At 60.9% G+C, this 22,826-nt stretch overlaps 1 protein-coding gene across 1 annotated transcript; it reads left to right on the top strand.

Moving 5' to 3' along the window:
* Nucleotides 1–6,836: 6,836 nt before the first annotated feature.
* On the top strand, nt 6,837–21,639 carry LEMD2 (LEM domain nuclear envelope protein 2). Its single transcript, XM_084891181.1, has 9 exons — nt 6,837–7,538; nt 8,839–8,879; nt 11,546–11,621; nt 14,680–14,756; nt 15,654–15,733; nt 17,164–17,309; nt 18,193–18,294; nt 18,368–18,470; nt 20,524–21,639. Exons 1-9 carry the CDS (start codon nt 6,878–6,880, stop codon nt 20,672–20,674), a joined length of 1,437 nt encoding a protein of 478 aa, XP_084747307.1. The 5' UTR covers nt 6,837–6,877; the 3' UTR covers nt 20,675–21,639.
* The last annotated feature ends 1,187 nt before the right edge of the window (nt 21,640–22,826 follow it).

Genomic DNA, 22,826 nt, shown 5'->3' with positions numbered 1-22,826 from the left:
AAACGACTCTTTTATTTAATACTAGAGGCTGGTCACAAAATCTGGGCGGGGAGAGTGGGGTGGGGGAGAAGAGCCTCAACGGGGCCTGCACCCTCTCCAATCTGGGACCCCTCGGGGGATGTCTCACTGACAGTTTAGGCCCGATCCTGGCAGACGGACATCCCTCTCACAATCTGGGACCGCTGACTCCTAACTACTCATCTGCCTGCCTGATCACCTCTCACCCCTCTGTCTGCCTGCCTGCCTGATTGCCCCTAACCACTCCTCTGCTGGCCTGATCACTCCTAACTGCCTCGGCCTCAGCCCTGCACCCAGAGCCCAGGATTCTCTCCTCCAGCTGGCCACAGGCACCCGAGACCTGGGCTGGCTTCACCTGGGCCGGCCGCAGCCGCAGGGGACCGTGGGCAGGAGGCTGTGCCTGGGCCGCAGCCGCAGGTGCCGGGACCGTGGGACAGGCAGCTTTTCCCTCGCCCGGGCCACATCCGTAGGCGCTGCTGCCCAGGGCTGCAGGGTGGGCGGCTTCCCCCTCTCCTGGGCCGCAGCTGCAGCTGCTGGCGCCCAGGACTGTGGGCGGGTGGCCTGGGCCCGGCTTTGTCAGGAAGGACCTCTGGATGGTCATCCAGAAGGTCCTGTCTAATTAGCATATTGCCCTTTTATAAGTTTAGTTCTTAATTTCCAAAGGTCAATTCAGGTCATGCCATAGGGGGGGAATGAAGTTCTGAGGGAGATGCATACCTTAGCAAATCATGGAACTTTTCTAGGTCCTATGTTCAATTATTAACTTAGGCCACAGAATTGGAAGATTTGCCCTGGCCCTTCCATGACAGGTGGGGAAACTGAGGCCCAGCGAGATGGTGTTGTGTCCACACACCGAGTCTGGGGCTGAGTGAGGACTGGAGTCAGGCTCCTGGATCCTGACCATTAGACCTGGGCCAGCCAGTTTGAAGGCCTCTGCACTCAGCCCCTGGCCGAGGGACCTCCAGCTGGTCTCTCAACCCAGTGAACCTTTGCAAAAGCAAGTGGCAGTAGCGGCAGCTGGGAGAGAAAGAGACGCCACGTGATGAGCTGGTTATCAGAAATAGGACGGAGCAAAGGGGAGGCCGGACATCACAAGCATGGCCAACTGAGCAGCTTCACAGGAAGCTGCAACTTCACACCCCAGGGCCCCACTGCTCGGGCCCCGCAGATCGCTGGGGAAGGGGCCCACCTACAGGAGAGGGACACAGGCACGGTGAGGTCAGGATGACGGGAGGACCTGGCACGGAGCTGACAGGGCAGGACCAGCATGGGAACACACAGTCCCAGACAAGGGCGCTGGCTCTCTGGTTCCTCTGGCTTTGCTCCTGCCAGTGTTCCCTCCTTAGCCACGTGGCCCTGTGGACCCCACGCAATGGTCTGATGAGCTGCAGTGGGGACCCAGCCTGGTGACTGCGCCCCCACATGGGGCGCGAGCTCTGGGCGACACTGTAACTCCGGCCCCACCGAAGCCACAGCTTCACCTCTCGGTGGCGGAACAGGGAAGTGGCCCTCGGAGACTCGGGTGTAATTCCACAGAAACAGGCTTTCTACAGCACCTCCCACGCCCACAGCAATGGGAGGCGCAGGGAGCGCTCCCCACTGGTAACAAAGGAGGAACCTGCAAAGCCGCACAGGGAGGAACTGAGCCCAAGACCCCTGCCCCTCCGAGGGCCCTGCCAGCCGGCAGCCTCTGTAACGCACAAGCAGCAGGAAACCACCAAAACCGGTTTGGCTCAGTGGATAGGGCGTGGGCCTGCGGTCTAAGAGGTCCCGGGTTTGATCCCTAGTGGGACAATGTTTCTCTCTCATCAATGTTTCTAACTCTCTATCCCTCTCCCTTCCTCTCTGTGAAAAATCAATAAAATATATTTAAAGGAAGGAAGAGAAGGAGGAGGAGGAGGAGGAAGAGGAGGAAAAGGAGGAGGAGGAGGAGGAGGAGGAGGAGGAGAAGGAGGAGGAGAAGGAGAAGGAGGGGGAGGAGGAGGAGGAGGAGGAGGAGGAGGAGGAGGAGGAGGAGGAGGTAACCAAGTGCTCACTATCTCCCCACAGGGAAAACAGGTTTGGCCGGGTTCCTCCCAGCTGCTCAGGCTGCCCCTGCAGTGGGCCTCGTCCCCCTCACCACCAGGGGTGCTGTCATCCTGGGGTGTAGAGCAGCCTTGGAATAGGTGCCAGGAGAGAGCTGACCCCCAGGAGAGTTCGCCCAGGGAGTCTGCCTCCATCTGTATGGGAGCGTGGGAACAGGGTCACAGGCCCAGCCCTGGGAGCACGAGGGCAAGGGGGCTGCCCGCTCTGGGGACCTGCCCTGCACACAGCCCAGGAGCAGCCTGTCTCCCCACCCTGTCCCCCAACCCTCTCCCGTGGCCCCCGAGGGCGTTGGGTAGGAGCTGCGCAGGGAGCTGCCACCCTGGCGGGCCTCTGTACGCGCTGTGCGGAGGGCCGGTGGGTGCGCGACTCCTGTTTCTCCCCTCCTCCTCTCCCCGCACTGTTTGTGTTCTCACCATCAGCTCAATAACCCTTCCTCCCAGCTCCTCCCGTTTCTGGGACAGCAGAGCCAGGGCTTCAGGGACTAAAATTGGGGGAGGCTGGGGAGGCTCCTGTGCGCTGAGCCCAGAGGAAATGCCAAAAGGGAAGCCGCCCCTCCCCGCTGCCTCCCTCCCGGGTGAGAGCTCCGGGTGCCTGGGCCCGGTGGCACCGGGTCAGGTGAGGAGGCCCGCAGAGGGTGGCCCGCTGCCCTTCCTCACGCTCCTGAGCCCCGACACACACACACACACACACACACACACACACACACACACAATGGCAGGCTCGCTCCAGTCCCGGAGAGCCACAGGTGGCCGTCTCCAGGGCAGTGGGCTGTGCCCGTGGCAGGACCACGGGGGATTGTGGGGACCCTGTCGGCTGCACAGGGAGGAGGCAGGTCGCCACAAGCACATCCGTGTGACTTATAACCCCTGAGCCACGTGGACTCGCCGTGAAATTGGACTTTAAAAGCAGAGAGGGCCTGCCTGGGGTCTGTACTCTGTCGTCCAGCACAATCTAATGGTGGACAAAGTCCCAAAGACACTGTTTGGAAAGCGGTACATTTTCCTTCCCACACCCTCTGCTCCTGATCCGGGTGTACCCCACGCCTGGTCAGGAACGCACCCCACAGGCAGCAAAGTGCGCGGGGCCGGAGGGTGAGAGTTCTGTTCCGTTGTCACCTGGAAAGCAGGTGACAAAACTGCCCGTTAAACCCATCCAGCGTGTCTCTGACTGCCCGTCACTGACCTAGAGAGCCGGAGAGGGCCCTTCCCACCCACACGCACTGAGGCAGCACGATGCAGGGCAGCGCGGCCATCCCAGTGCAAATGGGAGCCCCAATGGCACCCCACGGCCCCTCCTGCTCAGCCGCTCTCCCAGCGCCAGGTGATGTCTCCGCGCAGAGGCCTGAAGGAAGCCCAGAAGAGCCGAGGGACGCATGAGCCAGCGACCAGGTGGATCAGGGACAAGTCCCTGGTCCCCGAGCATCTTTAAGGACCTGATAAAAGCGTGCAGGGCTGGGCAGGAGGAGGAGGAGGACCGAACCCACTAATATTTATGGCTGCTATTCTCACTGGCTGGGCTGCAGCGGAGGGGGTGGGGGGGAATGACAGGGGGAGGGGAGGACCTGGGAACGCAGAGACCTCCCAGCAGCCCCCGCTGCCGCTCACTGTGTGGCTGTGGGTACGAGCAGATTTAGACACTGGGGCATGTTTGTCCTCTTCGGTCTTTAATAGGAAGATGGACTGCAGCCCGAGCTGCTCACCTTAAAAAAAATCACAGCAAAGCGATGAGGACTGCACAGGGGCAGCTATTACTTAGCAATATCACCCTTTCCTTTAAAATATGCTGCCCAGCCCAATGCAGTGGCTCAGTGGTTAAGCATCGACCCATAAATCAGAAGACCACGGTTTGATTCCTGGTTAGGGCACATACCCAGGTTTCGGGCTCAATCCCGTGTGGGGAGTACAGGAGGCAGCTTATCAATGATTCTCTCTCATCACTGATGATTCTCTCTCTCCCCCCCTTCCTCTCTGAAATCAATAAAAACATATTATAAAACAAAACAAATAAAATAAAATATGGCTGCCCGTGCTGGACCGGCCCAGCTGAGGAGGCACAGAAAGACAGGAAGGCCCCAGGCAGCGTGGCCCTGGCGGGGACAAGGGCTCAGGGAAGGCGTGGGGCCAGCCGTGTGGAGGTGCGTGCACAGCAGCCAGCTGGCTTCACTAATGCAGGGGCAGAGCAGCAGGTGATGGAGGACCAGAGGGGTGAGTAACCCGGGAGGGGTGAGTAACCCGGGAGGGGTGAGTAACCCGGGAGGGGTGAGTAACCCGGGAGGGCAGGACTGCAGCTGAGAGTTCAGAGGAAAAGGGAGAGGCTGAGACCTGGGAGGAAGGGCTGATTTCTCAATAAGGTGGGGAGGTCTTCTCACAGTGGGGGCGGAACACTGATGGGCAAATGTGCCGATGTTGCAAAAGACCAAAGAAAAACCAAGTGACGCTTTAAAGAAGAGGAGGGACGCTGTTTAATACGCCGGCGGACTCAGGGAACAGCCTTCCAAATCTGAGTGAAGGAACGTGCGGGGCTTTCCTTTATAGCTCCCTGTGGCCTTTGTCCCGCAAACATGGATTCTGCTTCCGGTCCTTTTCGCGGGCCTTGCAAGAAGCCCCCCGGTGTTGGGGTCTCCAGGCCATGTCTGAGGGTCTGGCCTGGCGCCAGAGCTAATAGCCCTCCTGTGGGGCAGTGCACTGTCCACAGTAAGAGGTTCTGCAAGACCAGCATCTGGGAAGGAGGTAGGGACTTAATTCTAGGTTATCAGGAGTGTACACTGAGCTTGCTGGCATGGAGTCAGCTGACTAGCCCCCAATATCAGGGTTACATTGGAATTAACCCTTTATGGCCTCCTCACCAAGAGGCGGTGGCACACGGCCTCACCAAAGGCTTGCAGGGCCCCATGGAGGCCGCATGGAGGCCGAAGGGTGGACTGCAGGGGGAGGGGGGCTGCTGGAAACATGAGGGCTCCAAGGCAGAGGGTGGGGAGGGCTGGGCAGGAGGAGAAGGAAGGCGGAACCCACTCAGATTAATGGCGGCACGGGGGAAGGGGGGGGCACTTGGCCCCAGGTGTGGGAGGCCGCAGTGCCCGGAACCAAAGGAAGGCCGACAACCTGAGAAGCCCATGCAGGGCCCCGGCCGCGGGGCGGCTCTAGCACTGTTCGTATCTTTAAATCGCCCAAGAGCCACTGTGATGAAATGGACCGCAACTCTGCCAGACGCTGTGACTAACTTCGCGTGAGCATCCGTCTCGGCCCCCTCAGTACGCAGCGCCATGCCGACCCGAAAGGCTCATTCTTTATATGCTCTGAGCACAGCTGTGAGCAGTGCACGAATGTGACCAACTCATTTGTCATGCAAACAGCGCTCCAGAAAGAAATAAAATACTATTATGTGGTATTTGTGTTAGGCAATCACTACATCAAATTCATGGCGTTCGGTGCAAACACAGGCAGGGAACAGGAAAACAACACTTGGTGAGAGAAGGCGTACCACCTGGGAGCAGCTGAGGCGGAGGCTGGAGGCGGGAGGCGGAAGCCTGACGGAGCCGAGGCCGTGACTCCCGGCGATGTGGCCGGTGTGGAGGACCCTGCGGTGGAGTGAGGGCAGCATGCAGACCATGGGCAGAGGGGCCTTGCCCACAGACCGGACCGAGAGGGGACAGGAGGCACGAGGTGGGGTCGGGCAGGGGGGAGCAGGGGAAGGAGGCTGAATTGGAGGGTAGACATGGATGGGACCCAGAAGGCCTGCAATACCAGGGAGGGATGTGGAAGGAATAGGAGGAAGGGGGAGGCAGAAGGAAGCTAGGGACCGGAGCTCCGTTTCCATTTGCTGCTTTTCCCCAGGCCCCCTCGGGCTTTCTCTATAAGAGCTGTCGTGTCTCCAAGCGCTGCCCTGTGGGGTCTACCCGGCAGCCAGAGGTGCAGGTCAAGTACAAACACCAAGGAGCACAGTCCTAGGCACCCGATACAAACCGCCTCAACCAATCCTCCCGAAAGCCGAGGTTCGCTAACCAGCAGGCCAGCTGCTCACTGGATGCGGTCACACGCTGGGATTCCAGGCCAGGCCTAAACCCACCCGAGCCCACTCTCCTGGAGAAAACCCTGCCAGCCTGGCACAGCCTCCTCCCAGAGCCCCACAGCCCACTCGGCCCTCCGTGGTCCCCGCGGGGCAGGAAAGCCAGCCTGAGGCCACGCGCGGGTCAGCCGGACTCCTAGCTGCCTGGGGGCCACTTGGGACCAAGCCAGCCCGTCCCTGAGCAAAGGGACCCCAAGCGGAGAGGCCACCCACTAAGTCAGCATGGCTCCCGCCTGCCAGGGGCCAGTTTTTGGAGGGTCACAGTACACCAAGGTCGTGGGTGCCATCCCGGGTCAGGGCACATACAAGAAGCAACCAATGAAGGCATAAGGAAGTGGAAGGCCAAACTGATGTCTCTCTCTCTGCTTTCCTCTCTCTAAAATCAATGAAAATCAACATGACTCTATTGAGTGCCTAACATGTCAGGGGCTGTGCAAGGGGTGGGAGATTCAGATATAGACACCTTGGAACTAAGCAAGGAGGGGGAAAAAGGAAGAAAAACAAACCCCTAGGGCCTGGGACCTCCCCAGTGTGGAGAGGACCTCCTCATCATGACGGGCACGCCGGTCCCTCCAGACATTCCCATCATGGCGCCCGGAGACCTTCCCATCATGGCGCCCGGAGACCTTCCCATCATGGCGCGGCCCCGCCCCCTTGGCCCAGCGGCGGAGCAGTTCCGGCGCGGTGCACGCCGGGACGGCTGCTGGCCATGGCCGGCCTGTCAGACCCGGAGCTGCGGCGGGAGCTGCAGGCCCTGGGCTTCCAGCCCGGACCCATCACCGACACCACCCGGGACGTCTACCGCAAGAAGCTGCGCCACCTGCGCGGCGAGGCCCGGCTGCGCGAGGAGCGGCCGCGGGGCGAGGAGCGGCTGCGGGCGGAGGCCCCGCTGCGCGCCCGGCCCGCCTCGGCCGCTCTGCGGGCGGAGCCCTGGGCGTCCCCGCCGGCTCCGACCGCGGCTTTCGCTGCCGCCGGGGCCTACGGGGACTTCCGGGCGCCCGCGGCCGCCTGGCCCCCGAGCCGCGACCCCGCCTTCGCCGCCCGCCCCGCGCCGCTGCGGCGCCGCGCCTCGGTCCGGGGCAGCTCCGAGGAGGACGAGGACGCCCGGACGCCCGACAGGCCCGGCCTCCGGGCCCGTCGCTGGTGGGCCCCGGCCCGGCCGCCCCCCGCCCTCGGCCCCGACCCGCGCCCCGGCCTGCGGGCGCCCCGAGCGGGCGCGGCGCAGGCCCGGCCCGAGGCGGGGCGGCGGCTGGAGCGCTGCCTGTCGCGGCTGCTGCTCTGGGCGAGCCTGGGGCTGCTCTTCGTCTTCCTGGGCATCCTGTGGGTGAAGATGGGCCGGCCCTCGGCGCCGCGGGAAGCGGAGGACCACAGTACGTCGGCGGGGGCCAGGCGGCACACCCCAGGGCCAGGCGGCGGGAGGAGCCCAGGTCCCCGAGGCTGCAGCCTTCCCGGCCTCACACCCCTGCTGCCCCCTCTGCCCCGGCCCGCCCTCCAGACCCCCTCGGCCTCGCGCTGCGAGCCGTCAATGGGTTCTCCCTCTGGAAAAGGCCACCCGCTCCAGCAGGCACACGCCCCCTTCCCTTTCCGTCCCCCCTTTGGTCTCCTGCGCAGTCACGGTTTGCGCTTTGGGAGGCACCTCAGGTCTCGAGGTCTCGCCCACTGGCGGGTCCCGTGTGCCCGCTGCTTTGGACCCGGGGCCCTCCTCGCCTGTGTGGCGGGTGTGCAGAACCTTCTCGGCTGTAAAATCGGTGAAGGGGGGCCTTGCTGTAGCCTGCAGGGCCCTCGGGGTGTTAGGAGAGGGTCCTGTGGTCCAGGGAGCCCCAACCACCCTCCTGTCCGCACAGGGCGAGGGTCAGCCGGCAGCGAGGTCTGCAGGGCGGACTGCCTGGGTCAGGAGGAGGGCGAGCTTCCCTGGAAGCACAGCTGCGCTGCTGGTCCTGAGCTATCTGACCGGACAACCAGAGCGCTTCTTGCTGGAGCCCAGTGAAAAGTGACACTCCTTCACCATAAAGACTCCTTTGCCACGTGTGCACGTGGCCAGTACTGGCCCCGGAGCTGTCCAAGGCCACATCTTTCTGTGGCAGGAGCTGTGCAGGTCTTAGCTGCTGCAGCCGGCGGCATTTGGTTGTGGACACGTCTGTGGGCACGGGGACCCCATACTCTGGCACATGCTCAATTCCTGACTGTCCCTCGCTGAAGACCCATAGGCCAGGAGCGGGCACTGTGACCACGCAGGCAGAGCACAGACTACCTGGTGGGATGCGTAGCCAACAGCGCTGGCCTTATCCTGGGTTTACCCAGAGTTCCCCTCCCGTGATCATATTCATCCGTGTTTAACATGTCATCACTTACACTTTATAAACTGTCACGTATGTTGCCTTGTTTGAGGGTCACTCTCCGAGTCAGGCCAGGGAGGCCCTGTGGTTCCTGTTCGCACTGAAGAGTGAGGTCGAGTCACCCAGAGCCCACCAGGACCCGCTGTCCTCAATCCCAGTCCAGGGCTGGGCACTTGCATTTTATTTTTTGCTCATTAGAGTGCAGTCCGATGGCAGCTTTCCAACCCCGCCTGAGGCTGGTCATGGTTTACTCCCCTGGGTTTTGAGTGGGACCTTTTGGTATTCCTTTCCTCAGCCCACACTTTAATTTCCTCTGTTTCTTTTCTGGTCCCAGTGAAATTGTTACCAGTGGATTGCGAGAGGAAAAACGATGAGGTGAGTGTGAGCTTCTCTGTCGTTCCTCCCGCCCAGCACGTGCCGTCCTCTCGGGAGCCCGTGTGTGACATAGACACCGGTCTGGGTGCTGGGCCCGGCTCTGCTGGTGGCGCCTGGGATGTGGGTCCCCTGCCCCGGTCCATCCCGGGGGTCGCAGCTGGTGGTGAAAGGCCGGAGGTTCCTAAGCGACAGGAGGCTGTGATGTCAATCCCCCTTCTGTCCTGTAGTACTTTGTGGCTCTGAAAATGCTGTTCTGATTTGAGACGTGGGTGTGGGGGTGTTTGAAACACATTTGAAGTGGAATTGGTCCTCTTAGTCTATAGATTTGTTTTATGAAGCCTTAATGTTCCCCACAAATAGTATTTGGGGACAGTGAGCAGCTGTGAAGGGAGCATGCGTGAGGAGCTGGGTGCAGAGAGGTGGCCGTCTGGGGAAGCACGAGGCAGTACATCTTCGGTCTAACTCCTCTCTGGGGAGCCGGGCGGCAGGGGGCACGCCCAGCAGTCTCCTAACTAAGCGTCTGCAGGGCTCCCCGCCCCGTTCACATCTGCTCCCCCCACGCCCACGTTCTGAAGGGCATCCTGGTTTCTCTTGGCTTCTGCTGTGCCATATTTGAAGTTTTGTGAGTTCTTTTTACATTAATTCATTGCATTCATCCACCAAATATCTTTGCTTTCCAGTTGTTTTGTAGAAACACATTCATAGGTTTCGTTTTCCTTCCATCATAAAAACCACAACTGATGGTTAGAGGAAGGAACCCAGAAACGTAGGCAGCAGCTAGAGGAGGGACTGGAATTTTGAAGACTGAAAACTAAAATAGGAAGAAAAGAGCTTTCTGTGAGACTTCTCTGGTGATGCTAATTTTGTTGTCTTGTAGTTAGAAAGGTCTCCCTGGTTTCTGTTTCTTGACCCTTCCCGTCTCTAAATGGATCGGGCCCACGGCTGAGGGATGGATTCGTTCCCTGGCCCTCCTCTGAGCAGACCTGCCTGTGCCCTGCTCATGAGCCAGACGGTGCAACCCAGGCCTTGCTAAAGGTGCGCCCAGCCAGCCAGCTGGGCCACGAACATTGGTGCCTGGAAGGCCAGCATCTGGGCGCCCTCCTGGGCTCCGTGGAGCTGCGAGTTCATGGGGTGCCCTTGGCCTTCCTGGGGAGGGTCTGGGAACAGACCGGTCGGGAGGCACGTGTGCTGTGCTGAGGCTCTTGCTGAAAGTCTCATTTTTTGTGTGGCTCCAGCTCACCCAGACCCAGCAGGGCATTTGAGTTTCTTTCTCTTCTCAGCAGACGTGACACTGTATTTTCTTTCTGCCTTTTTGCTCCTGAAAACATGGGGACAGGCTGGGAGCAGGCGTATTGTCTTATTGGCAGTCCTGTTGGCTGGGACTTTGTGTCCTGTTTCCTTTCGGTGGCATCAGCCTGCTTGGCCTGGATGTTGGGGACGTGCAGCAGTGGTCCTTGTCACTGCCGCGTTTCTGGTGTGAACATGAAAGATGTTAGTGTGGAACGCTTGAAAGGAGCGCCACCCATGACTCTGCCACCTAGAGATAATACTGTTAACGTTTTGGGGATCTTTCCTTCCCCTCTTATCCCTGTATGCACGTTTATAGAATTGGATTCTTGGCATATATTCAGTTAGATTATTCCAACATTTCCCCACCTGAAACATTCTTTAAAGTAGTTTAGGTGCCTGCCTCCACTAGAAGCCACATGGGTTGTTTCTGACCATTTGCGGTCATGTGTACTTGCAAAGGCTCTTGGGTCTTTGGGCAACGTGAGGGGACAAGTCTTGCCTCAGAGAGTTCAAACCAGGCCCCTCACATTCAGGTGAGGCAGCTGATGAGCCCCGGGGAGGAAAGCTTTGTCAGTTCCTTCTGCCGTTGTGGGACCAGCCCAGGCCCAGGCCCCCCACTCAAAGTCCAGGCTTTACCCAGTGACACCAGAGGCGGCCTGAAGTGTGGGGCGTGGAGTCGGCTGGCCTGACCCCACCTCTCATGAGCTGTGGGACCTTGATGGCTTACCTAAGGTCTCTGAGCCTCGGGCTCCCCATCTGAGAAATTGGGGTACAGTAAGGAGTGTGGTGACGATTCTGTGCGCACTCACGTATAAACCACTCAGCACAGCGCCTGGCTCTCTGTCCACTTGAGGAGAGCAATCCATGAATCTAGGGAGATGGCCTCAACTGTTACCGCTGCTGGAGGGCTAGGTCTGCATATGTTCCTGCTCCTACTTTCTCATGCAGATGGCCTTTCTCCCCCTATCATTTCAAAGGTTGCTAAAAATTTTACTTTTTACAGCAGATACTCCACAAGACAGACAATCGATGGGCATGTTGTAGGCACTTGAGTCTCCACCAGGGGTGGGAGTGGCCCGAGGGGAGAGGTCGCTGGGTAGCTTCCCGGGACTACAGCGCTGCTTCGCGCAGCCGCCTTGCCTCTGCCCTCGGCCCACTAATGGCCGTCACTCCGTAGGCACCGGGGAAGGGCAGGGCCTCCAGGATGGCAGCCCTTGGTGACTGTGTCTTCGCTCTGCCCTGCACTCAGCCCACCGTTTTTGCAGAATTGGTTTTTATGTTTTAAAAGTATGAGGTGTTGCCAGTGTGGCTGACGAGGTAGTGCCAGACAGACTGCCTCCTTGCCCACCGCCCTGCTGACGCTGTCCTGTGCTCAGTTCTGTCAGGCCAAGCAGAAGGCGGCCTTGCTGGAGATGCTGCACGAACTCTACAACTTCCTGGCCATCCAAGCCGGTGAGTAGGTCTCGAGGCCCCGGATCCTCACGAGCCGGGCATGGGCCTGTGGCCGGGGCGGCTGAGGCGTTCTGTGGGCGCCGCCCAGAAGACACTCAGAAACCAGCCCCTGCTTGCCCTCTGACACTGTTTAAGCCTTGCCTTTGGGCAAAACCACTTGGTTCTCACCTGGAACAGCACAGGCCTTTCAGTAGCTATTGGCCTCTCTGAATAAGCCCCACCTCGGGCTTCGGGGCGCCCTGTTTCACTGGCAGGGGCAGGGGCCAGTACCCCGGTCTCAGAGTCTGGGTGCTTGCACCTGGAGGCCTGCCCGCACCAGATGGTCGGCCTGGGTAGGCAGAGAGCCCCATGCAGGAGATAGGTCGGTGGTGAGCTGAGCACACTCAGGCCCGTCCAGCCTGCCACGGCCTTCGTGTCAAATCTGGTCCCAGTCATACTAGCTGGCTCAGGACCTTGGACAACTCCCTCACCGTCTCAGGTAGTCTCTGGGCCTCCATCTCTGTTACCGAGTCATCTTGAGTCTCTCTTTTCTATTTTAAATATGTTGGGGGGAGGGGTGGTTATTGATTTTAGAGAGAAAGGAAGGGAGAGGGAAAGAGAGAGAAATATTGATGAGAGAGAAACATGGATCGGCTGCTGCCTGCATGCCCCCTGCTAGGGATCCAGCCCACAACCCAGGCATGTGCCCTGACTGGGACTCGAACTGGTGACCTCTCAGTGCATGGGACAGCGCTCAGCCAGCTGTGCCGCATCGGCCAGGGCTCTCCTCTATAAAATGAAATCCAAGTGCCGTCCTCCAGAGGAGGCACTCCCCGCACCCGGGAAAGATCTATCCCGGGATCCCTGCTGTTTTATTGGGTAAATGGTCCTCGAGGCTAGAGATGTCGCCTGCATTGTGTCCTTCCCACACCTGGTCTGCGAGGCTCTCGGAATCACTTGCTGATGGAATGGGCGAATGGGCTGTGCCAAGTTAAACGTACTTGGCACGAGAACCAGGAGGGGCTGGTCAGTCTTGTGGGATGTTCAGGAGGCACTCTTACCCACGGGACAGCCGTTGTCTAAGGCCATTGCTGGGGAGTCAGGTTTGGGTGGGCTGGGCCCTCAGCTCTCCTCCCTCCTCCTGGTGGGAGACTGGAGGTGCTCAGGGAGCATCTGCACTCCTCAGAAGAGCGTCCTATGGGCATTTCCCTGTGGCCCAGGTGCTTGGGATATAAATTCTGGCCCACAAGGGCGTTCTAAACGTGTGTGACTCGGTTGTGGTCCAAGCAGCAGCAGCTGCAGCAGCAGCTGAGAGCTTATTGGAAATGCAGAATCTCAGGTCCCATCCCAAACCAACTGATTCAAAGCCTGTGTTTTAATAATACCCCCAGGGAATAAAGTTGAGATGCTCCTGCTCTTAAACGGTGAATCCTAGTAGCCATCCCCCCTCCAGTCTCCACAGGTGGTCATCACTTATACCATCCAAGGCTGGCTCCCGCTGTCCTCCGACAAGCCTTACAGGGGCAGCCCGGCGGGCGTGCATCTCTCGGAGGCAGCTGCTGGGAGTGCGTGCTCTCTGCTGGGCGGTCCTCCCTTCCCCTGCCCGCCGGAGTCCGCTCTGGCCAGGGCACAGGATACAGGATGGGTTCAGGGTCCTGCCGCAGGCCACCTATCGCTGACCACCGGGCGATAGGAGATGCCATTGGAGGAGAGCTGAGGGCCAGAGGTCCCGAGAGGCACGATGCCTTTAGCTAGAATAATGGGGAAGTGTCTTGGGAGGCCCCGAAGCCCAGGTCGGCTTGGTTTTGTAAATGCGGGGGAGGTGGGGCCAACAGGCAGGAGGTTACAGGGTCTGGATGGAAATTGCTCCATGAGGGAAGGAGAAACAGGGAATGGAGATTGGAAGGGTCCGGTGGGTCCCACGGATGCCAGGACACCGGGGCTTAACGTTGTGGGCAGTGAGGCCAAGGGGCTTTTGCGTAGGGACGTGACATGCCGGGAGCAGGTGCCAAGAAGGCAAAAGTGGCAGCAGCTTAGGTGGAGTAGTGGCATCTGAGCAGGCTTATGTTAAAGCTTTAACACGTGTGAATGAGAGGGAGGAGGAGGAGACCAGTCGGGCCTGACGATGGTCAGTCAGGCCTGGGCAGGGCAGGAGCAGCCAGCATGGTCCCACATGACCCAGAGGGTGAAGATCAACTTTGAAGTAGGAAGGATGGGCTTCAGTTCATTCTCATGATTTTTAATATTACCTTCAGCCACTCCCTCCTCAGCACGCACACACGCACGCTTGCTATTTGAAGCCCGGCTGTGCCAGGTGAAGGACAGTCAGACATGTGGAGGGTGAAGGATCTTTACGTGCCCTGCCCTGCATTGTCCCTGCTCAGGGGCTCTCTTGGTGAAGTGGCTTGTGGCAGATGAACCACAGCGGGCACTGAAAGCCAAGGCTGTGGCAAGCCCCCGAGTTCGGAGCAGTTTGGCCGAACAAGGGGCCCTGCAGGCTGGGGGCTTTTCAGAGGGGAGGCCTTTGGGCGGGAATCAAAGGGCTGGCAGGACTCAGGGGAGGCTCCCAGCTCCGTCCGTCCGAGGCGGGAGCTGGCCCCCCAGGCAGCTTAGAAGGGAGCTTTGGAGCACTGCTGAGGCCCCTTCCTCCCGGGACACCTGGACACCTCCCACCACCCTCAAACAGCGGGCCTGGCGTTCCAGGACACCTGCCTGTATCTGTCAGAATCGCTGCCGCTCTTCCGCCCAGGCTGGGTTTGTTTATAGCGCCATCCGGTACCTTCCAAAGCTATCGGTCTGATCCTGTTAGGGATCAATTGCAAACTGACCTGGTATTGGGCAGCTTTTTAGTCATTTAATGAAAATCATCACACTGCTTTGCAGGTCAGGTTTTAATGATCTGGAATCGATCCAAGCTAAGTGGCTTTTGATTGTGCTGCAGAGTGAGGGTGCCCCGGCAGCCAGAGCGCCAGGCCGCATGCTCCCTGTCGGAGCTGATGGCTTGATTCTTGCTGCATCTGTTAGTCTGTGTCAGAGTCACCTTCTCATCTTCCTTGTGTGTGAATGTCTTTCCTCCTAGGTAACTTTGAGTGTGGAAACCCAGAGAATCTGAAAAGCAAGTGCATCCCTGTAGCGGAAGCCCGGGAGTATGTAGCAGTAAGTGGGGGCACTCGCCGCCGGGAGGGCCTGGTGCTTTTGGATTGATTTTCAGACCCTGCATTCGTTTTTCTTCCCTTTTTATTTTGTTTGGTGTTTGTTTGGTTTGGTTTTTGGGGGGTTGTTTTTTTGGGGGGTTGTTTGTTTGTTTTGCTTTCTTGCCCCTCCCCCCCTTTTTTTTGCCTTAGTTGAGTGCTAGGCTACCTTAAGTTAAGGCCACACTGGGGGTCAGTGAGCCCAAGGTGAGCATGAGCCAGAGCGGGCCTGCTGTGTGTGCGTGGCTCCCTGCTGGCCAGCGTGCAGGCCACAGCAGGCTGCCCTTCTAAACTGGCCTGTCACTGCTCCTCCTTCCGCTTCTTTTCTCCCTTTCTCAGCAGCTTTAAGGGCTCATGTGTCGCCTGCCCTCTCCCTCCTTGCGTGCTGTGTGCATTGTCTGGGGCCCGTTTGACTCCCGCACAGCCTCAGGGTAGAATTGGGGATACATAGAGCTGGCAGGGATATGGTCACCTAGTCCAGTTTTCACTTCACAAGGGAAGAAACTGAGGCCCAAAGAGGGGCAGGGGCGTGCCCAAGGCCACTCAGCTGGCCACCCCGCCCCCCACACTTCTTCATTTTACCCAAGAGGAGCTGCCACCTGGCTGGCTTCGGTCCTTCCGGCTGCCTCAGCCCCGCATTTCTTTCCCGCGTGTGCTCCCACGTCGCCTCCTCCAGTTACAGCCTCTGCCTCGGCTCTCACCAGCCTCAGACGTCCTTCCTGCCAGTTAACTGCGCACTGAGCAGAGCCGCTCTTTGGGACGTGCAGAGGACCCAGGAGAGGACTTCCGTACCCCAGCAGCAGAGTAATGCTGCCTAGCTGCTCTGCCCGGACACAGAGCTAACCTCCCGCCCCTCCCGCAGAACGTGACCGGCAGCTCCGCCGCCAAGTTTGAAGCCGCACTGACCTGGATACTAAGCAGTAACAAGGACGTGGGCATCTGGTGAGTGTGCAGGGGCACCTGTCAGCTGGCCTCCTAGCTTCCCGCAGGCGCCAGTCTGAAAGTGGGAGGGCGGGTCTCTCCGTGCGGGTGTGGGCTGGGCTGAAAGCTAGCGGAAGGAAGAGCGTCAGGAATGCAGGACAAGGAGCAGTTCCGGGGAGACACAGGGCAAGTACCAGATCCGAGCTTTCCATCCGCCACTTGCGCGGTTTCTGGAGAAGGCAGCTTTCCACGTGCCTTTCCTCGGGTTAGTTTTCATTTACGATGAAAGGATTCTGTGTGTTGGTTTTGCTCAGAATGGCAGTTACACAAGGAAATGCTGGGTTTTATTCTGACTGGGTGGTTCTGCCTCATTTCTCTCCGGTGAGCAGCGATGGCAGACAGCGAGCCCTTTTGCCTTCCTGAAAGGCCCGTGGGACGGGCGGGGGGAGGAGGGGTGACACCGGCTGACACCTGGACACCAAGAGTTTCCTGCCAGAAAAGCATTCGCCTCATCACCCGCTCCCATTCCTCAGGGTTCGTCGGGGGCTCTGTTGAAGTCACAGCTCCTGATGCTAAAACACTCGGGTTTTGTTCTCTTCCTCTCTAATCCACCAAATCACTAATTCCCTCAGCTGTGCATCCAGCGGAGCCGGGCAGCTCAGCCTGAGCCTGGGAGCTGGGTGCATGGCCCCATGAAATGCACTGGCTTACGAAACAAAGCCTGCCTGAGCGGCTGGCGATCCCTGTCAGAGAAGGCGGGGGCTGGAGGCACGGAGCGTGACACTCACTCGCCTCTTCATTTTGGGAGGTGGCTGAGCTGGCTCAGACAACCAGGGTGAAAGTGGGTCACGAGAAACCAGGACACTTCAGGTACCAGCCATTCAGGTGTTCAGTCCAGCCCATGGCTCGTCACCAGAGGTGTGGGTGTCGGTGTCCCGCGGGTCCTGGCACCTCCTTGCCAGGAACCAGGGCGGAGGCGCTGCGCTGGGGCCTGGCCTCACGGAGCCAGTTTGGGTGCCCTGCCTCCAGGCACCTCCTGATCTCCTCCTTAGGCAGCTTCTGTGCCCCCTCGGCCCCGAGAAAGGCACGCTCTCCCGGACGTGCGTCTTCCACTCCTGCCATGCAGTGCAAGACGGCGACTCCGTCAACATTCCCACTGCTCTCTGCGGGAGGGGGTCGGGTCTATAGTTAATCTTCCACACGCCGAGGGGGGCTGTCAAAGGCCCAACAGGGGGACCCACTTTAGTGGCTGGGATTCAAGCCTGCTGCCTCCTCAGCTTTGTTCCTCCTAACGGCCAGCGCGGGGGATTTCCGGAAGAGTGCAGCCAGGGTGTCGTCTGTCTCAGCACAGAGAGGCCTCCCAGCCCCTCCTCCTCCTGCTGCTCAAAGAGGGGCACAGACTGCAGCTCTCGGAGCTCTTGGGCGTGTTGACAGCCTGTGTCCTGTTTCAGTTTGAAAGGGGAAGACCCATCTGAACCGGTGACAGCCGTGGACAAGGTGGTCTGCTTGGAATCCGCCCGGCCCCGCATGGGTGTGGGCTGCCGCCTGAGCCGGGCCCTGCTCACCGCCGTCACCCACGTGCTCATCTTCTTCTGGGGTAAGTGCTCGCCCAGCGCCCAGCCCGCTCCGAAACCCCGCTGGGAGTGATGCGTGACGGGAATCTGCCCGGAGTGCTGGTTCCTCTCGTGCACCTGAGGTCTAATGAGATGGAGAACATGAGCAAGCCAGCCCTGCCCGGCCATCTTCCCCGGAGGTCGGAGCCAGAGCATGAGACTCACCAGAGAGGCTCCCTGTTCCCGAGGGGAGCCTGGCCCGGCCGGAGTGGGCGCTGTCCCTCCCAGGACCCCAGCTGCAGGCCGCTGCCAGGAAGGCGCAGCAGGAGCTTGGCCTAATTTTACTCCCTGAACAGTGTGAACATCTCCTGGGAAGCAGGAAGGCCCCGCCTGTGAGCCCAAAGCAGAGCTCAGACCTGTGCCTGACAGCAGGGCTGCCTCTGAGCAGAGGCTGAGTCGCAGAGCTGCCAGTTCTGCCCAGAGAGCTGGTTATAAACCCAGGCACCTGGGCGTGCACACAGCTCCTGCACCCACGCTGTCAGGTAGACATCATTACCCACAGCGGCATTGCGGAACAAAAGGCCATGTGAATGTGTGTGTGTGAGAGAGAGAGAGAGAGAGAAAGCCTGGGTCTGGTTCACCAGGAAGGAGAACTAAGGCTGGGAGGGTGGGAGGAGCCGAGTTCTGGACGGTGGAGGGACCTGTGGTGACAGCTGGCGGAAGGGAGAGGCTCACTGACGAGCTGTCCTCCTTTGCATTCCTGCATCCTTTGTTTCCTGCTTGCTAGCCCTGGCCGGCCACATAGCAGGTACTTGGAACCCATTTGAGCTCACCCACAGCCTCCACGCAGTGCCGGGCCCGGGTGAGACCGAGGAGGTCTGAGCGGCTGGGTGATGTGAGCCTCTAATGGTGCTCTCTTCCTGGCAGGCTTGGCCTTTCTGTGGGGACTCCTGATCTACCTGAAATATCGGTGGCGCAAGTTAGAAGAGGAGGAGCAGGCCATGTATGAGATGGTGAAGAAGATCATAGGTGTGTGGCCCGGGGGAAGGCTGCCCGCCTCTGCCAGGCGTCCTGGCCCTAACCTGTGCCCTCTGGCCTGCAGATGTGGTCCAGGACCACTACGTGGACTGGGAGCAGGACATGGAGCGCTACCCGTACGTGGGCATCCTGCACGTGCGCGACACACTCATCCCCCCGCAGAGCCGGTGAGTCGGGGTCTGCCCCACCCAGTGCCTCAGGCCGCGGCCGGCTTCCAGGTGGGGAGCGTCCACACCCCGCTCCTCCAGCCTCGGCATTTGTGGGAGGACACTCGGGCACGTGGAGGAGCGTGTCCTCTGCTGTAGAGAGGGCAGCACCGTTAGACGGAGGGGTGGGCGCTGGGGCAGCAGTGCTAGGACCACCCCCCGCCCCAGGGGCCAGGCAGGGAAGTTGGATTCTCGTGGGCTTGCCTTCGGTGAAGGCTGTCGGCTGGGGTTCCTCATGGTCACAGGATGCTGGCCAGCAGCAGCGTCTGCCTCGTTCTGGCCAGCCAGGGAGGGGCTTCCTGCTCTCACAAGCAAAGGAAACACTTCCCGGAGCCGCCAGTGGCCACTCCCCGAGGCCCCGCTGCCCAGAGCTGGTGACCGACCTGCCCCTGAGCCCGTCACTGGCCAGGAGGAGGAGACTGTTTCCCACAGTCACACACACTCGTTACACACTCCCAGCGTGCGCGCCGACGCAGTATCACGGCAGCGGGGGGCGTGGAGTCTGCTCCAGGGCACGGCGGCACGGGAGGGACGGCAGGCCTGTCACGCTGCCCTCCAGAGCCCCTTCCACACGGAACTGACAGCGCCACTCCGGCAGGGCCCGTGGCGCAGAGGCCGCGGGCGTTCGTCACTCACCAAGCGGGCGTTGGTGCCTGCGGCCTGCCGCTCTGTCGTGGCGGCGAGGCGTGGGGAGTGGGGAGCCTGCTGGGTGTTGGCGGAGGAGGAGGATGGGGAGATGCATAAGGAGAGTGTGCACTGTGGGCAGTGACGAGTCCCAGGAGGAGCAGGGTGTCAGGAGGCGGCCTAGCCCACAAGGTCGCTGGCGCACTTGGGCACACGCCCGCCTCCGACGGCAGCACACTGCTGGGCTTTAACTGCAAACACACATTCACTAAGACGAGACCAGAAGTGGCACTGCAGTCCCGGCCCAGCCGCCGCACCCCGGCCCCTGTGGTCAGCAGAAGCCCCGGGCGCCACTCCAAGGTCCGAGTGACCAGAGCCTCAGGCTCTTGCTTCCTCTCTGAGCCGCTCAGTCCATCGGCTGAGCTCCTGCTGGCCCGGCGTGGGCACGCCAGTGGTGGGGGGAGGGCCTCCTCCTGAAAGACGGAGCTGCGGGAGCCAGGGCTCGGGGAGAGGCTGCAGGCCGCCTGCTCATCAGCTGTTAATGGACAGCCGGGGAGGATGACCCAGACCCACGACGTGCCGGCTGCCTGCCCTCGGGCCCAGCGGGACCAGCTCAGTCCCTAGGCCTGCGTGGCCTTGGCCAGACCAGCCGCACGGGCTGCTAACCAGCTGTGGGGTTTGGTCAGTGGCAGGACCCATCCCGGGGAAGCCAGCCTCCTCAACCCCTCTGCCTCCGGACCGCAGGCCACCTCGGGAGCTCCCCCCTGGCCTCCCCAGGGTGAGCCCTCCTGCTCTCGCTCACACATGCTCCCTCCGCACACGCAGCGCGGGTCCGAGGGCAGGTGGTCTGCAGCTGACAAAAGCAGGGGCTTGGGAAGCCGCCTCCCTGGCGGCCCTGGAGTCTGTGTCTGGTCGGGAGGGCGCTCGGAGGGGGTGCAGGACCTCTGGCTGCTGGCCTCGGCCCCCCGCTGGGGAGGGCCTCTGCCTGGTGGCTGCTGCTTCTCACCCTCCCCAGCGGGGTGCTTAGCTCTTCGCACCCCCTGACGTGCTGTGGGGTTTGGACTCAGCAGCCACATTTAATTAGCCCACAGGAGGCATTAAGGTGCAGACAGCACTGGTCAGGGCCGTCGGCCAGGCTGTGCAGTGGCAGGCCCAGGAGCACAGCCCCTTCCCGTGGACACGCAGGGCTGCTCCGGACACCGCCGGCCCCTTTCAGCTCCCTTTAAAGGAAGGCTTCAGGAGCAGAACGCGTCGAGCCATTTGTCGGGGCCCAGCAAGTGGCGGCTGCAGGAGCCCCGTGGGACCGGGAGCTCCGCCTCCCTTTGGACCTGCTGGCCGCCCTGGCAGAGCCGAGCCCAGCGGGCCGCTGAGCCGGGCCCTCTCTTTGCAGGAGGCGCATGAAGCGGGTCTGGGACCGTGCCGTGGAGTTCCTGGCCTCCAACGAGTCCCGGATCCAGACGGAGTCGCACCGCGTGGCTGGAGAGGACATGCTGGTGTGGAGGTGGACTAAGCCCTCTTTCTTCTCCGACTCCGAGCGATAAAGCTCGCGGGGCCTTCCCCTCCAGGGCTCGAGAGGGCCGCCGACCTGCTGGTGCTGAATTCACACTTGCCTTGACTCACCTCCTGACCCTCATCCAGAGGTCTCCAGAGCGTCGCTTGTAGGAAAACCGAGCTTCCCTGGAGGGTGGAGGAGAATGGGGGCGGTGGGGTCGCTGTCCTCTGTGTTGGCCCATCCTCTGCGGGCAGAAAAGTGGAGAAAGCTTTGTCCGTGACTAGAAGAGAAGCAGCGGCTGAAATCTGGCGAGCACGCGGGGCTGGGTGTGGGCTGGGCCAGGGCGTGGGCTGGGGCGGCAGGGCGGGAGCAGCCGTCCATGTGCCTTCAGGGTTCGCTGGGAGCTCTAGCCGGACGGGGCCTCATCCTGAGGGGAGGGCCAATAGAAGTCCAGAATGCCCGGCCCTGGGCCCTGGGCCTCCTGTCGTGTGAGCTGCTGCTGTAGCCTCCAGGGAGGAGCCTGGCATAGTCACAGCCTGAGGGGAGGAGGAGGCTGCCACCAGCCACCATCTCCGTGCTCGCCTGCAGTGGGCCTGTCACAGAGACCGGGTTTACAGACCAGACCTGCAGCAGGCACGCATCCGCCCAGGGGGCCTCCCACCCCTGTGTGCGGAGATCTTGTTTACAGCGACCACAGCCTGCCCACCCAGGCCTGGGGAGCCAGGACCTGCAGCACCCGAGGCGCGGGGCCGCACCACTGCCCCTGCTGGCCACAGGGGGCCTGCCTGCCGCTCCTCACACCCTCTGGCTCAGCAGGGGCCTGGGGGTGGGAGTCTCCAGAAACAGGCCGGAGGCGCCTTGTTAAGTGCAAGAGCCTCCAGAGGAGTCTCATCCCAGATGTTCACATCTGCAGCAGGTGGCAGATGGGGAGGCGCAGAAGCTGCCTCCAAAGGCATTAGCCACCCCTGCTGGTCTTACTGGTATTTTTTCTTAATAAAGCTCAGTCTCCCTTGTCTGAGCAGTGCGATCATTTCCTCTCACTGGGTGGTCGGCGGGCCCGGGCAAGTACCTGTCTCATAATCAGGCTCCGGCCAGAATAAGACAACAGGCGTCACCATCAGGATTGAAAGGGATAAACGCTTTATTGAGAACGATGAGCTTCTCCCCTGGGCTGTGTTCCCTTCCCCGAGGAGCAGGGGGCGAGGGACGGGAGCACTGGCTGTGCAGAGAGGCCACTGGGAGAGGCCGCGGGCTGGGTGGGGTGCCGGGCACTGGGCCTCCCTCCCTCAGGGCTCAGCCCCGCAGGGCCAGGCCCTCCAGCACCCGGGACTTGCAGAGCCTGTTTCCGCTTCGACAAGCAGCCCTCAGGCGGGCTGGCGGGAAGCCTGATAGAGCCTCTTCCCTCGCCTTGTTTCCTGCTCCCCTCAGGCCCCGGTGCTCCCGCCCCTGGGGGACAGGCAAGAGCAGCAGTGGGGCTGGCAGTGTCCCCGATGCTGGGGGCAGAGGGGGCACCCCGAGGGCTGGGCCCTGGGACTGCACCTGCAGGGCGGCCGCCGCGGGGCAGAGGTTTACCGAGTGGGCTCAGGGCCTAGCGCCATCGGCCCTGCGGCACAGCCGGTGCTGGTGAGGCTGTGGGTGTGGGGTTGGCTCCGAGATAGGAGCGGCCTTCCTCAGCACCCAGCGTGGGAGAAGGCAGCCTGGGCTGTCCCCGCCTGTAGGGTGGCTGGTGCCTGTCCTCCTATCCGCTAAATTGATGAAGGACCCGGAGGAAAAGGAGCCACTTCCCTTTCAGTTTTGCAGGGAGACTTTCCCTCCGCCGTCTTTTTGTCTTAAGCTGGGGGCGAGCTAACACAGGCCTTAGCTCCCTTTCTGTGAAGCTGGAGAGCAGGAGAGATGAAAACACGAAATTACAAGCCCACCAGCCGCTCTTTCTTTACGGTCCACAGAGTGCAAAGGCCCAGGGCGTCCTCAGGTGGCCCAGGTCCGGCTCTGCACCGAGGGACCCGCCCAGGCAGGTCCACGGGCCTGTCTTCCTCAGTGACAAGCAGCCTCTTGGCTGGTGGGCTCCGATAAAGAACGGGGTGCTGGAGGGGGAGGTGGTACCCACAAATCTCGGCCCTGGGTGTCCCAGGAGCTCCAGGCCACCTTCGGGAGTCAGCTCAGAAAAGGTGGACACGGCCATTTGTCACTGACTGATCACA

The sequence above is a fragment of the Pipistrellus hanaki genome, assembly GCF_964339955.1.
Source record: "Pipistrellus hanaki genome assembly, chromosome: 7".
NCBI classification, from domain to species: Eukaryota; Metazoa; Chordata; class Mammalia; order Chiroptera; family Vespertilionidae; genus Pipistrellus; species Pipistrellus hanaki.
The sequence above is the reverse complement of the archived record's forward strand: the minus strand, read 5'-3'. Positions and strand labels throughout refer to the sequence as shown.